The sequence below is a fragment of the Lycorma delicatula genome, chromosome 6, assembly GCF_047948215.1.
Source record: "Lycorma delicatula isolate Av1 chromosome 6, ASM4794821v1, whole genome shotgun sequence".
NCBI classification, from domain to species: Eukaryota; Metazoa; Arthropoda; class Insecta; order Hemiptera; family Fulgoridae; genus Lycorma; species Lycorma delicatula.
The window spans coordinates 122,315,678-122,329,933 of record NC_134460.1 but is presented as its reverse complement, the minus strand read 5'-3'; the positions used below and the strand labels follow the sequence as shown (position 1 = coordinate 122,329,933).

Below are 14,256 nucleotides of genomic sequence, written 5' to 3'. Positions count from 1 at the left end.
AATAATATCTTTCGTTCAGATATTTATTTTATTTAGAAGTTTGAAACTCCACCATAACTTTACGGTCATCTATACACAATAATATTTCTAAAGAATTTAATTTTTGTTTAAATAAAGTTGTATATTTGAAATCTATGTATTAATAAAATTGTATTATAAACACCAGTAAATGAGTAATTCTCCAGGGTTACATTTTTTGGTTGCAGTTGTTTTAATTAAAATTTTTCTGAGGACAAGTGCCCCGATCTTATCTCTAATTACATTTTATGGTTATTATATTGTTTTTAAAGAACTATTATATATATTTATATATTAGTGTACCTTTTTAAAAGTAAGTATAGAGCTTAAATATAAGTATTATATTAAAAGAATGTGTGGAACATAATGTAAAGTAACATTTATTATGATTTATTTCTTGTTAAAACAAAAACTATAATAAAATGATAAATTTGTATATGCAACTTTGTAAATGACTGTGTTTTTATGTAAGATTACAATATGTACTTTTGGATTTTTCAGTTGTTTAATAATCTCTTATGTGTTTATTTAAATTCATAATTATCATATAAAATGTAATTGTCTTTGAGTCATTGAAGTTTGTTATTATTTTTTTATACTTTTCGTTACATGATTAATGACTAAATTAATAATTAATTAATTTTTTTGTGCCAAAGCAGATAATTACATGGAAAATGTGATTATACTAAATGTATGTTATTAAATATATTAACTTTCGACAATACTAAAAGGTATAATTTTGATGTTGATGATGCATACATTTTACATTTCTGTTACATTCATATTGATAAAATTTAATTACTGTTATTTTTCGCTTGGTTTTTCAAGTCAAGAAATGATGATTATAAAGAACAGATTATTTTTATGTGAAATTGTGTTATTAAATTTGGAGGTTATTCATAATTAACACAAGTTTCCTCCTGGTTCTAGAGTCCTTGATGGGTTTTGAGTCCTCATTAGCTTTATTTCGAGCTTCTATCGCCTAAACATTTTCCTCAGTTCATCCTCATTCCAAGATGTATGCAGTGCATCAGAGAAGTGTTCTTGTTCCCTTGCTTTTTTTATTTTTATTAATGATTTGCCTCTAAATCTTGAGCTCTTCATAACCCTCTTCACAGATACAAACACTGTATCCAAAGGTTGTTATTTTAAAAAAATTGAAAAATTTATAAATACTACAAATTCTAAAACATTATTCACTGGATGGATTGTAACGATCTAATTTTAATTTTGGAGAAAACTGTTGCATTGTGCTTCTCAGGTAGACATAACATTTCTAATTACATGGATAGAATTCCTATTATCGAAAACGATACGATTTCTGTTGCCCATAAAGAAATTTCTGGATGTTTTATTAGATTAAAAATTCTCTTCAGATGATCGAATTGATTTTGTTTGTAACAAAGTCACACCATACTGTTCTACTTTAAGGCACCTTCATAAAACATTAAACTTGTATCATCATTAAATATTTATTATGTGTATGTATATTCTTGTCTAAAGCATGATATCATCTATTGGAGCTCCCTTTAAAAGTCAGAACATGTTTTTAAGATACAACAATGGGCTGTCAAATCATTGTCAGGAGAAGCATGTTGACCAATATTTAGAAAATTAAAAATTTTAACTTATCCCTGAGTTTATATTAATGAATATCCAATCTTCACCAAAAAGAATAATCATGTATTCTTTAAAAATAACAGTAACAAACTGTACCAAACCATAACACAGAACTGTTTTTGCATAACTTAGCACAAATAATGGCTTATGAGAGAGGGCCTTATGATTCTGTTCAATTTCACTTTCCTGCCTAGATAGTGCTATAGCAGAGCAATAGCTCTAGAAGGGAAAGTATTGGTCCAATTTGGGTATGTGCGTTTTTCACCGGAGCTTAACGTTTTGACACCTAAGGAACCGAAAAAACCATAAACCGGATGGAAATGTTCTTATGTACATGTGCAAGTTTGGTGTTGGCCTCTAAATCACCTTATATCTCCAGAACTACTGGACCGATTTTGAACAAACTTGGTCAGATTACTTCTATATATGGGTCATTGATGCTATTAAGTTTTCAACTTAAAAGATCAAGGGGGTGAGGCTGTAGAGTGAAGTCATACTCAGTATCTTGAGATTTCACCCAATTAAGGTCATATTTTTCTTAGGTACATTTTTTAAGTATTAAAAAATAATAATATTTGCAAAAATTGCATCCCCACCCCAAAAAGTGCTGTTGTAGTTGTCTACCATGTTGTGACTTCAGAGGTGATCGGTAGAATGTAATAAATGATAACTCGGTCTGGCTGGGGGTCTCAAACTGGATCACCCGGTTGATTTGGTATCTTGTGCATTAAGCCTGGTTACACCAGTCTGCTGACTGTAAAATCAAAATTTTTTTAATGATTTTATTTGTTGAATGATTCAAAAAAATGAAAGATTATTATGTAATTGTTTACATTTTCTTTATGAAATCTTATATTTTTGTTTACTGCTTTATGATGCTGATTAAATCATGCATTCTTTTATACATATACTTGTAAAAGTAGAAGACATTCTTTGTATATACATATTGCTTTTCTTTTCATCTTGTCAATTTTTTTAACATCAGTTTTTTTAGGTAAATTATTAATTCATTTGTTAGATCTCAATTAAGTTAGGTAAATTCATCTCTTTTAATGTGATGGTTCTTGTATCTCCAAAAGCATTATCCTAGAAATTAAAGTCTGTGGAGTAAGCATAAAATGCCAACTGTTGAAGCTATAGTTAGTTAATAAATCTGTTCCTGCAGTTCATCAAAATTAAATAGTATGTTTGCTTTTTAGTATTAAACTTACTAAGTTAAAAGTTCCCAAGTTCTTTCTTTCATTTTTGCAGGAAAAGTAATTTTTGTGTAGCATATATTTAAACTAATTATAGCAAAATTGTTTTTTTTTCAGTAATATGCTTTTTCTATCTAGGTAAAAATTCCTTGATCTCGTCAAGTATTGTATGCATGATAGGGCTGCTTGTCTCACATTGTGATTCCTACATGGATAGATTGTTCTTTTCCATCACCTGCCTCTTTTTTATCCTTGATACGTTCTTTCCCAAATTGAGATATGTAGTTTTAGGTCACACTGACCCGATCATGCTGAGGATGACATATGTATCCTTGTTTTGATTGAGACAGGCGGTTTTGTTTGTGAACTTATTCAACAGCCTACACCCTAATAGCTAAAGTGGCTGTCTGATAAAGCCAAGTCTCTCTATCCCTCTTAAAGTGTAGTATAAATAGCAAATAAGAATCTTTTTAAAACAAATAGATCTACTGAAATCAAGATTCAAATTTTGTATATGATATGAAATACTCTCATATACTAACTACTTACTCTGTGAGAAACTAAATAACTGTATTCAAATAACACTGGTCAACAAAATTTAATTTTTTGTTTGTTAAATGAGATTGAATGGCTGATTCGTATAGTATTTTTTATGTTGATGTCATATATGTTAACAGAATTTTTCTATCAGGCCCAGTTGTTTTGTAATTGAAATTTCTTTTGAAAAACCAATGTATGGTGAACGTAATATGATAACATTACATGCATTTCTACTTATCTAAAATCTATTTCTTTTGGATTTTCTGCTGTAATTTGCTGTAGATAGATCCCTCTTTAGATTTCAACTGTAATCGGCTAACATTTTTGGGTTCCATTTTCCCTGGTATAATGTTTCTATTACAGATATCTCCTGCTGAAAGCGTTCTCAATGTGTATCACTGATAGCACCGAAATTGTTAGGAAAAAATCCAAATATGAATGTAAGAAGAAATGGATTTTTAGTTACATGTTACATCCAACTTCTTTATAGTTTTGAAGAGTTCCCTCATAAGTTCTCTGTAGTTACTGGCCTTATGGGTTCCAAGGAAGTTGATTTAGTTTTCTTATTTGTGGTCTCCAATAAATATACCTTCCTTTATGTTAGCATAGTTTATATTAGGGAATTTGTTTATTTGAAACTGAAACCCTCCACCATTACTATCCATTGTTTAACAAAATTTTTGAGTAAACGTAGCTTAATGTGTAGTGGTGGAAGATAAACTTTTTTTCGTTTTACTAATGCCTGACTTACAACATTCTTCTCTCCTGCAGTCAGTACCTCTCTCTTTGGCTACTGCTCTTTTATGTAATGGCTTTCCTATCCCTGCACAAAAAGCAACAGAACTTAGTGTATCCAAGTTGCAGATCATTGTTGATCAGTGTAAGTTTCTTACTTTAAGTATACTTATTATATTAATTTTGATCTAGAAAAGATGTTTGTGATTGTCATTGAACACACAATACATAGTGATTTCATTTATTAAAAAAAAAATTGTTTATTGATAATTATTGATGACAGTTTTTTTACTTTTAAGAAAAAAAAAAATTTAAGAATTTTTTTTTGATAATTAGTAGGAACATAGGATTACTGCCAAATCTGATATTTTCTGTTTGATGCCTGAGCCAACACTTGTTATTGGTTCTGGCAACATCTTCTATTTAGTTCTAAATTTGTTTATTTAAAATCATACTTGGTGCTTATTTATTATTTAATGTGATAAATTTATATTTTATACTTTCTTTATGAATAATATTTTTTTTACTTAATATATATCATATATTGTATTTTATTATTCAACATTTTATATATTTATCTGGTTTTTAATTTTTATTATCATGAATTGAATTTAATAGCAATGTTAATTAACTTTTTCCGGTGGTGAATATATTTTTTTAAACCTGAAAGAGATTGGTATTGTATTTCTGATTTTTTTTTTGAGAAAAGAGATGAAATTTTTATAGGGATGTTATTTATCATATTTTTCCAAAGTCTAGTGTTTTATTTCTGTTCATAGTGAGAGATTTTGTTTGGTTCTGTATAATACTTGTATATTTGGCAAATTATTTTGTGTTTAATCATTGAGTGACTTCCATTGTATCTGTTTTAGAGTTGATGTTTTACTGGTGAATCAGCTGTTTTATTTATTTGTTTTTTTTTCATACAGATGTGACATGTATGAATGAACTCTGTATTCTACATTAATAGATAATAACAGTTATGGTATTTAATAGTATTTTCAAAATGAAATATATTTTTCTTGTTTTTTAATAGTTAACATAAAATATTCATGTTTGAATTGATTACGTCCTAGTTTATTTATTATTTCAGCCAGTTTTTCCAACTGCTGCCAGATCTCTCTCTCTCTCTCTCTCTCTCTCTCTGTGTGTTTGTGTGCGCGCGTGCGTGCGTGCGTGGTGTATAGGCAAATGCAATTACTGCAACTGGCTTGGCAGGCCTGTAGCTACAAATGTAGGTGTAAATTTATCATTAAACATGTAGTCCTGAACAGACTCAGGTCGACTACTTCTGTGACGTGTGGTTAATTGAAACCCAACCAACAAACAACACCGTTATCCACAGTCTAATATTCAAATCCATATTAAGGCAATTTACTTTACAAGGACTCAAACCTTAGAACTCTCACTCGACTGAAAATCAGCTGATTTTGCAATGATGAATTTAACCACTAGACTAACTCAGTTGGTTAGTTGAAATATAAAGACATACTAGTTGAAAATTAAAAAATTTCATAACATAATGTTTATACATTTTTTTAAAAATTAACTAATATTAGGTATTTATGCATAGCAGACCCATACAGGTTGAATAATTGTAAACAAGGAAACAGTAGAAGTTTGTATTTCAAGCATGTCTAAAAACACATGTTATCCAGCAGTCTTTGATTCCCACATTTTTATTACTAAAATAAGTAATACATTTATAAAATAAATATATATCCATTCTATTCAGTTTCTTGGAAATGAAGAAACAAAAAGAGACCTTTGGCATGCGATGTGATGGTGTGGTGGGAAAAGATTATTTATCTTTGTTTACTGTAGTATAATAGCATTGTTTAGTTGCATATTCTGACTGTTATGTAGGCACACCTATAATTTATCTCAATAATAACATGAAACTTAGTTATTATTAAAATGAGATTACATAATTAAGTTGTTTTACTAATAGTAAATCAATCAATAAAAATTAATTATTTATTAAAAACCTTTTAAATTGTTTAAATACTATGTGTAAATGTATAATAGTAGTACTTATACTATTATAAATTTGTTCACTAAAATAATATATTTTCATATTATTATGATTTATGGTGTATTTTTAATTGCTTCATCAGTCTTGTTGCCCTTTCTCTTTTTACCAACCCAGACCAATTGTTCAGATTATGGCCTACTGTGTTTAGTCCTGTTTACTATTTGGTAAGTAATCATATTTAGTCCCCACTTTACTTAGGATTAGAGATGCATACAGATTACTAGAAAGATGATTAAACAGTACATAATTTTGGTCCGCAATGGACGGAGTGACAAAGTTTGAATAATTCACAATCTTGCCTGGTCTTTGGTTGATGATGCATTTTCTAGGTTCGATATGACAGCAGTGATGATTATGCTCTTGTAATTGCTTTCTCATAACTGAATTCATTTTGAATGATAAAATAAAGTAATTTTTGTCTATCGCATTCTTTTTGTCTTACATACAGAATGATTGTTTGCAAACCACAAAGGAATTGTCATTTGTGATCGATAAGTTCAATGTTCTCTGAAAAATTTGTTCCATCTTACACTTCGGTGGAATTTAGGTTTTATGTAGTTTGAATGTTGTAATTTTTCTGTATTTAAAAAAATTACTTGAAATATATCTATGAGAATTATGAGTGGTAAATATATATTACTGATAAATTTTGTTTGTAAATTATTCATTATTAGTATTTTAATGTATAAATAATTATCATCTAAAAAATTTTTTTATATTTTTGTAATACATTACATATGTGTAATGTTGATTAAAGTCTATCACATAATTTTTAGAGGTAAAATTATTCATATATATGAAAATAATCCAAGGTATAAATTAATTGATTTTTCTCCTTGAACTTTTGTAGAGATCGCTTCTTATATTATTATCACTTCTTCCAGCTAAAGAAGCTTCCAGGTTATTAAAATTATTGAGTATGATGTAAAAAAAAGTCTTATTTTTTGAAACAAGTTTATAACCAAAATCTTGATGGTTTTGGACATGATAGTAAATTGTATTCTCACAATCAAAACTTTTATAAAATTCTGAACTTTCAAGAGATGCATATAGGAAAGTAAAAGGCTGCAAGGTAAGTATTAAATGCCAATGATCAGTACTAGATGCAATTTCCATGCAAATAAATGATAAAAATAAATAAATTATCCATTCAGCTTTTAAATACAAGGGCCATCCAAGAACTAATGAGACTGATTTTTGCAGGGAAATTTAAAGCTCGCTAAAGTCATGAATGCATACAAGTACTCAGATGTGTTGTCTACTTCTTTTGTCAATTTCAGTTTGATTGTTGTAGTCATTGAGTGTCAGTGTTTGTTTGCATAAAATGTATTGGATAATCACCTATCATTCAAAAAGAAGTATTGATCAACATTATGCAGTTCAGTTTTGTCTGTGTTAAAAAAAAAATCATCGTCTGAAACGTACAAAATGTTGAAATTCAATTAAGAATGTGTGTCACATGCAACATGAATTCATTGGCATTCCATATTTTTAATCAGACATGAGAGCATGGAAGACATGGATAGAGTGGGTCAACAAAGCACGTCAATTAACAACATTGTAGAGAACACAGCGAACATCATAATTTGAAAATAAAAATCATAATTTCCCACTCTTCATAGCCGTGTTGGAACTCAGAAACTGGATTATCCTTCAGATGGTTGATTACACTTTTTTTTATGTTTTCTACTGTTCCAAAATAGTATCCTTTGAGGTGTTTTTTTAGTCGGAAACAGGAAAAAGTTGCAGGGACTGAAGTCAGGTGAATGAACGAGTTTGAGGAACTACAGGAATGTTTTTCTTTGCCAAAAACTCATTAATTGAGAGTGCAGTGTGACAAGGTGTATTGTCATGATGCAGCATCCAGTTGTCTTTAATGGCTGGTCTCACACGGGCAACTCTTTCTACAGTCTTCCAAAAATTTCTCTGTAAACATATTGATTTACAGTTTGTCCTGTAGGCAAAAACTCCTTATGAACAATGCTGTTGCTATCGAAGAAACAAATTAGCATTGTTTTGATTTTTGATTTGCTCAAGTTTGCTTTTTTGGGAAGTGGTGAGTTTGAAGTATGCCACTCCTTGCTCTGGTGTTTTGTTTGTGGGTTGTACTCAAATATCCAAGATTCATCACCAGTAATAACATTTTTTTAGAAAATCAGGATCAGTTTCAATTCACCTTAGAAGATTGCACCACACTTCCACCCTGCTGTATTTTGGGACCAATTTTACATAATTTTTTTTCATGTTCAATTCGTTTGTCAAAATTTGATGGACTGTGGTATAGTTCAAATTCAATTGTTTTGCAATCATTCTGACAGTTAATCGCCAGTTGTACTGTATCAAGTCTCTGATTCGCTCAACATTGTCATCACTTATTGATGTTAACAGTCTTCCAGAGTGTGGATCATCCGCAATTGATTCCTGGCCATCTGAAAATGCTGTAAACCACCTAAAAACTTGGACTCATGACAGAGTGTCATCTCCATATGCTCTTTTCAAGTTTGAAAAAGTTTCAGTAGGATTCTCACAGAGTTTAACACAAAACTTGATTGTACAACATTGCTCATTATTAGTATCACTATTTTTGTAATGCACAACAAAAACTTGTTTCATGAAAGATTTGTTTAAGTCTCACGTAGCAATAATAGTCTAAAAATATTAATACTTAATATAAGTCTGCTGTTCATATAACCATATGTTTACTAGTAACTTTACAGTGTTGCCACTTTGGCTGCCAAAAAAACTTAGCCTCATTACTTTATTTACAGACCTCTTTCAAGTATGTTGATTAGGTAATATTTTATTGTAAATGACTGTAATTTATTTATCAATTCAATTAATACAAACCATATTTTCAGGTGATGGAGCTCTTTCAATCAATGCGAGAACAGTCAAATCGAATTGTAAATCATCCTGGTCGCTCTCTAAGCAATGCATCAAGTCTTTCATCACTTATTGCTGACATATCACCGAGTTCTTCTCATTTTTTTGAAGTGAGTATAATATATTTTTATAATTTAATTATTTTTTTATATTATTATAATACCAAATTTTTATTATAAGATTATTAAAATATGCCTATTATTAAAAAGGATACCAAGAAACATTTAGTAGTAGGCTACTAAATATTTCTTGGTATCCTGTGAAATGTGTTTATTAATTTCTCTCCAAGATAGATGAGATTAATATTAAAGAATGTGATAATAAATAATAAGAGGAAGGAAAATAAATTGAGTAAGGTCACAGACAACTTGCTTTTATAGCAGATGAAGCACTGAATATTCAGTAAATGATTTCAAACTTAAACATTGAGAGAATGAGACATGAAAATTAATATTAAGAAACAGTGAAGGTAGAAGACCATAAGCCATTGAATCTAAATAACAGTAGAAAGGAGTAAACAATTAAAACAACACAACCTTTCAACCTTCCAACCCCGTAAGGGGAAGACACCACCTTGTGACGTTACCGGTTGCCACACCACCCCCTCTATTCCGAGCCCTGAGGGGCTTTACCGGAGGTTATCTTTAGAACCTCTAACTGATTACATCTCACAGTTATCAGCCAGGCCTTGGTCGGGATGCCACTGATGTAAATGCCTCAGCAGACATTTGCATCACTAAAATACATATCAAATTTTGCTTTCATGTAGGCCTCAAACGGACATCTTCATATTCAACCTAACATGATTCCCTCAAACTAACTAACTGAAAACATGGAAGCGTGAACCCACGCATAGTTCAGATTTGACAGCACAGTTCATGACTGTGAATGCCTTAGAAAATGAACGAGTTTAAAGTTAAATCAGTGCTACACTCATACCAATAAAAATTATCTCTTATGCAACATAGAAATTCAGACCTACACCTAAATAAGTCGACCAATTTAGGTCACCTAACAAGGGGAATGTAACCTCATTCCGATCCGCGCAGGAGCAGGGGACAAATATCATGGTATCTCACGTGACATTACCAAGTCAAGATCAGGACCGCCACCGGCGGAGGGAAGCCATGCTCCCAGTCACATGGGTTACCATACCTGGTGGCATAGTCATCCCCACCAGCAGGAGCCCCAAATTGAATCATGATGCTAATGCGCCTACATCTAACCAATCCAATGCCTAAGCTGGAACCCTAGCTACCTGGGATCCTACCACGATCGACTACCTTGATTAAACTCCCTCTGCAGACCTACACACCGCAAGGGCGCAAAGAAAACCAGCCACTACAGACCGCTCCTTATGGATCATCCAGATCTTTATCAGCACTTAACAGAACTTATTTACCATCTTAAGAGAAGATTGTTAAAGTAAGAAATAAACAAAACTGAGAATAGCAGTTGGTTAAGGTAGCATTTAACAGAAAGAGTTATTATGTAATAGCAAGGAGTTAAAACGTGAAATGTGTCTAGTAAAATATTATGGTTAGGTGTACTTCTATATAGAAATGAAACATCAAAACTAAGAAAAAGAAAACATTTTAAGTATGGACATGGAGGAGATTGGAAGATTGAATTGCAGATGAAGTAAAAAATGAAGTGATAGGATGAGTTACAACAAACAAAGAAGTTTAATCATATCGATAAAAAAGCTAAATATCTGAGACATTTCAAGAGAGGAGAATAATCGATTAAAACATTGCTAAAAGGATCAATAGAAAATGAAAAAGAGAAGCAGGAAAAGTTTAAAAATTATAAACGATCTGAAAGTGATGGGATATATTAGAATCTTAAAAACTTAACTGGGAATAGAGGAAAATTTTCTAACTAGGAGAATAGAGTAAGATTATGAGGCATAGGAAATATTGAACCATATAGTCTGAAATCTTAAGACACAAAATCTTAACACTTATATTGAATTTAAACTATAAAATTTAATTTCAAAATCCTTCTAATGATGAAGTAATGCATTTCTGTTTCCACTTAGATAGTTAATTACTTGTGTATTAGGAGAAAAAAGTAGTTTGTGATTATTTCAAAAGAGAGGCCCTTTTATAATGCCATAAAGAAGTTTTTGGTCATCTTAAAAATAGTATAAGTGTTAAACTTTATTTATAAATTTTCACTCATGCAGTTTCTTATTTAATGCTATTCATAAAAAAATAGACCGTTTTAGTTGAAAGCATTTGTAAACAAGGAAGAAGACCACTATTTTAATGATGCTTTACTAATACTGCCAATTTTTGTTTTTTGTAATTGGCATAAAGTCAGAGCTGAATGTCAGTTGTTTGTACACATATAACAGAAAAAGTATATCATTAATGCACCTGCATAGAACATTTTTTTTTTAATTTAAAAATTCTACATAATTTATACCTGGAGTTTGCTTAACATTTAAGTAAAACTGTTTTAATAGTGTAATCTATTTATTTGTTTTTTTTCTAATTTCACTAAATCAGTTTATTTTTTAATTCTTACCTTCATCACAAAAAAACTTAATAAAAATAAAAGTAGAAGTCCTAAATTAGGTGATTAAAGCCAGTATAAATAAAAATATTGATTTATATATGGTAATGTTTATAAAGAATCTGTTGGATGGCTCTGTTTTATTCACCTTGTAAATTGAAAAAATGTCTAGATTGTTTTGAATAACCTCTCGGTATTATTAGAATACTTAAATTTATGGGTTTACTAATGGATACATAGTCTTACCAGTGTATAGAATGTTACATAAAGTTGAAATCAAAATGTTTGGCCAAATTATATAGCAGAATGATAGCATCTCATTCTTTCATCCAGAAGATCCAAAGTTCAAATCTCAGTTATTCTGGCTATTTTTCATTTGCTACTAATTCCCATACCATATGCTGGACGCTTTTTTTTGTAAAATAATTATATTCAATAAATAAAATGAAGATAAACATGCTTCTAGGGACAGAATATCCTTGTACACATAATATTCATCTGCCAGAAATTATACAAAACTTTCAAAAATTGTCAAAAAGATTGCTGTTATACAGTTTTAAAAAGTATGAACAAATGTTCAAGATTATACTAATATATTAATAAAACTCATGCTAACACAGTAATGTATGATTATATAAATTACTGTATTAAGAAGGTTGGGCAGACTGGCACACATTCAATCGCTGGTACGGAGAATATATTCAAGTATTAGATACAAAATCAAAATCAACATTCACTGACTTTATAATAAAAATAGAAAATACACAAGTAGATGTTAACAAAAAACAAAAATTGAAATAATGCAAGAAATCCATGAATTAATCATTCTTGAACAGCATGAGATTTACAAACTTATTACATATGCCAAAAACAAATACTTTATTATACTCCTCTGTCATACTCTATAAATAGTTAGTGCTACAAAATGACATTTACTACTTCATTTACATGAAAATTAAATTAAAGCAGTAAAATGTCACAAAATCTTTCACAGAATTTCATACAGTTTATAACCATAACCCATAAATTTACAAAAGTGACTTATTTTATTAACACAATTTAAACAGAATAATAATAATATTAAAAAAATCACACCTCTACTTTTTGTTATTAAATTATTGTTGAATTTTTTTTATTTAAAAAAAAAAAAATATTATTTATCCTAGACTTTCTTAGTAAAATTGCTGCTTGAATATATGCCAAAGTTTAAGAAAAAATTGAAGTTTGTTTAAACCAGACAGTTTACATATATTATTTTTTCATTTCTATTATTTTTTTTTATTGAGATTGTCATTATTTTTTTAATAATCTTTTATTTAATAATAATAAAAAGTTTTTATTCTTTAAATTATGCTAACTGAAGATTTTAACAATTTGACAGCATTCTAAAAACAGTTAAAATAGTTTTTTATGTTTTTAATTTATTGTTATTAAATTATATTTTTATAGGTTTTATATATTGGAAGGATAAAAGTTTTACACAAAAAAGTTCCAGATTCATTTATTGATGATGCTTTAGATAGATTTAGAATACATGAAGAAGAAAAGAAAAATCGTCTAATGCAACAATCAGCAGATGGAAATAGAAGGGGGTCACATGTAAGTATAAATCAGTGATAATGATATTAGATTATATTGAAAGTCAGTAATTCAGAGTAAATAAAATTATTGGTTATTAGGAATTTTAAGAAATCTCAATTATAAATATATATATACAGTACTTTTTTTTAATATTGTGATTGAGATAAAGTGTCATATTTGTAATCATCATTGCTGTTTCTGTCATTTATTCATTGGCTCTTAGTATTTGTATTTGTTTATCTAATTTATTCTATTGTTTAAAACATATTATGTATTACACACTCTGTTCGTAAATATGTAAATCTAAAACATGTCATAACAAGCAAAAAATGTTTTGCTAATACTAAAATTATACTGTATAGTTTTTCACTCCGATAATTTCTTCAATCCCTTTTAAAAATAAAAAAAAACATTTTGGTCTTTAATATTATCTGGCAAGATGTTATAGATTTTTAACCCATTTAAGACAAATTTTTCTGAATATTTCCTCATTTTTCTTAATTAAAATAGCCATTTCATGTGTGTGTATATATATATATATATATATATATGTAAAAGTTTTTCTGTTTAAAATCATATCACTTTTCTGATCCAGTTTGTGTGTTTTGTTTCTAATTAAAGTTGAACTTTTCAAATTTGTTTAAATTTTAATTGACAATATTTACAATCATACAATCAATTTTTCTTAGAATTAAATTCTATACAAAGTTAACTAGAAATTTTTATTTGTTTATGGGTTAATTAACAAAGCTACTTTATTCCAAACCTAAAAAAGTATATTTTCTGACAAAACCTTTTCTTGTTTTACTCCTTTTTTCTTAAAATCTAACTCAGATAAAGGTCTGGAACACTTTTATTCAATCTCTTAGATAAAAAACCATAAGGAAGTTCCAAATTTACTCCTCGACTTGAACCTCAAGAGTTTTAGTATAGTTTAATTTCACAGAGGGTGCAGAAAGTAGAGCTAAATGTTTTCAGAAGTCGAAACTCTCAAAAAAAAGCATTTGCTGACCTATGTTTATATGAATTTTTTTACTTATTTTTGGCTATAGAATCATCTTGAGAGAGATTTCTGTAATTTGGAATCACCCTAAATATAAAATTAAAATAAATTAAAAAATATGCAAA

At 29.1% G+C, this 14,256-nt stretch overlaps 1 protein-coding gene across 4 annotated transcripts in view; it reads left to right on the top strand.

The window, feature by feature from the left end:
• Positions 1–14,256, top strand: part of plx (PTB_TBC1D1_like and TBC domain-containing protein plx) — a 344,267-nt gene that overhangs the window by 262,383 nt on the left and 67,628 nt on the right. For all 4 annotated transcript variants that reach the window (XM_075368468.1, XM_075368467.1, XM_075368470.1 and 1 more), the window contains 2 exons: positions 9,003–9,137; positions 12,997–13,146. In XM_075368468.1, coding sequence (XP_075224583.1) covers positions 9,003–9,137; positions 12,997–13,146 — 285 coding nt within the window. The remainder of the gene's footprint in view (positions 1–9,002; positions 9,138–12,996; positions 13,147–14,256) is intronic.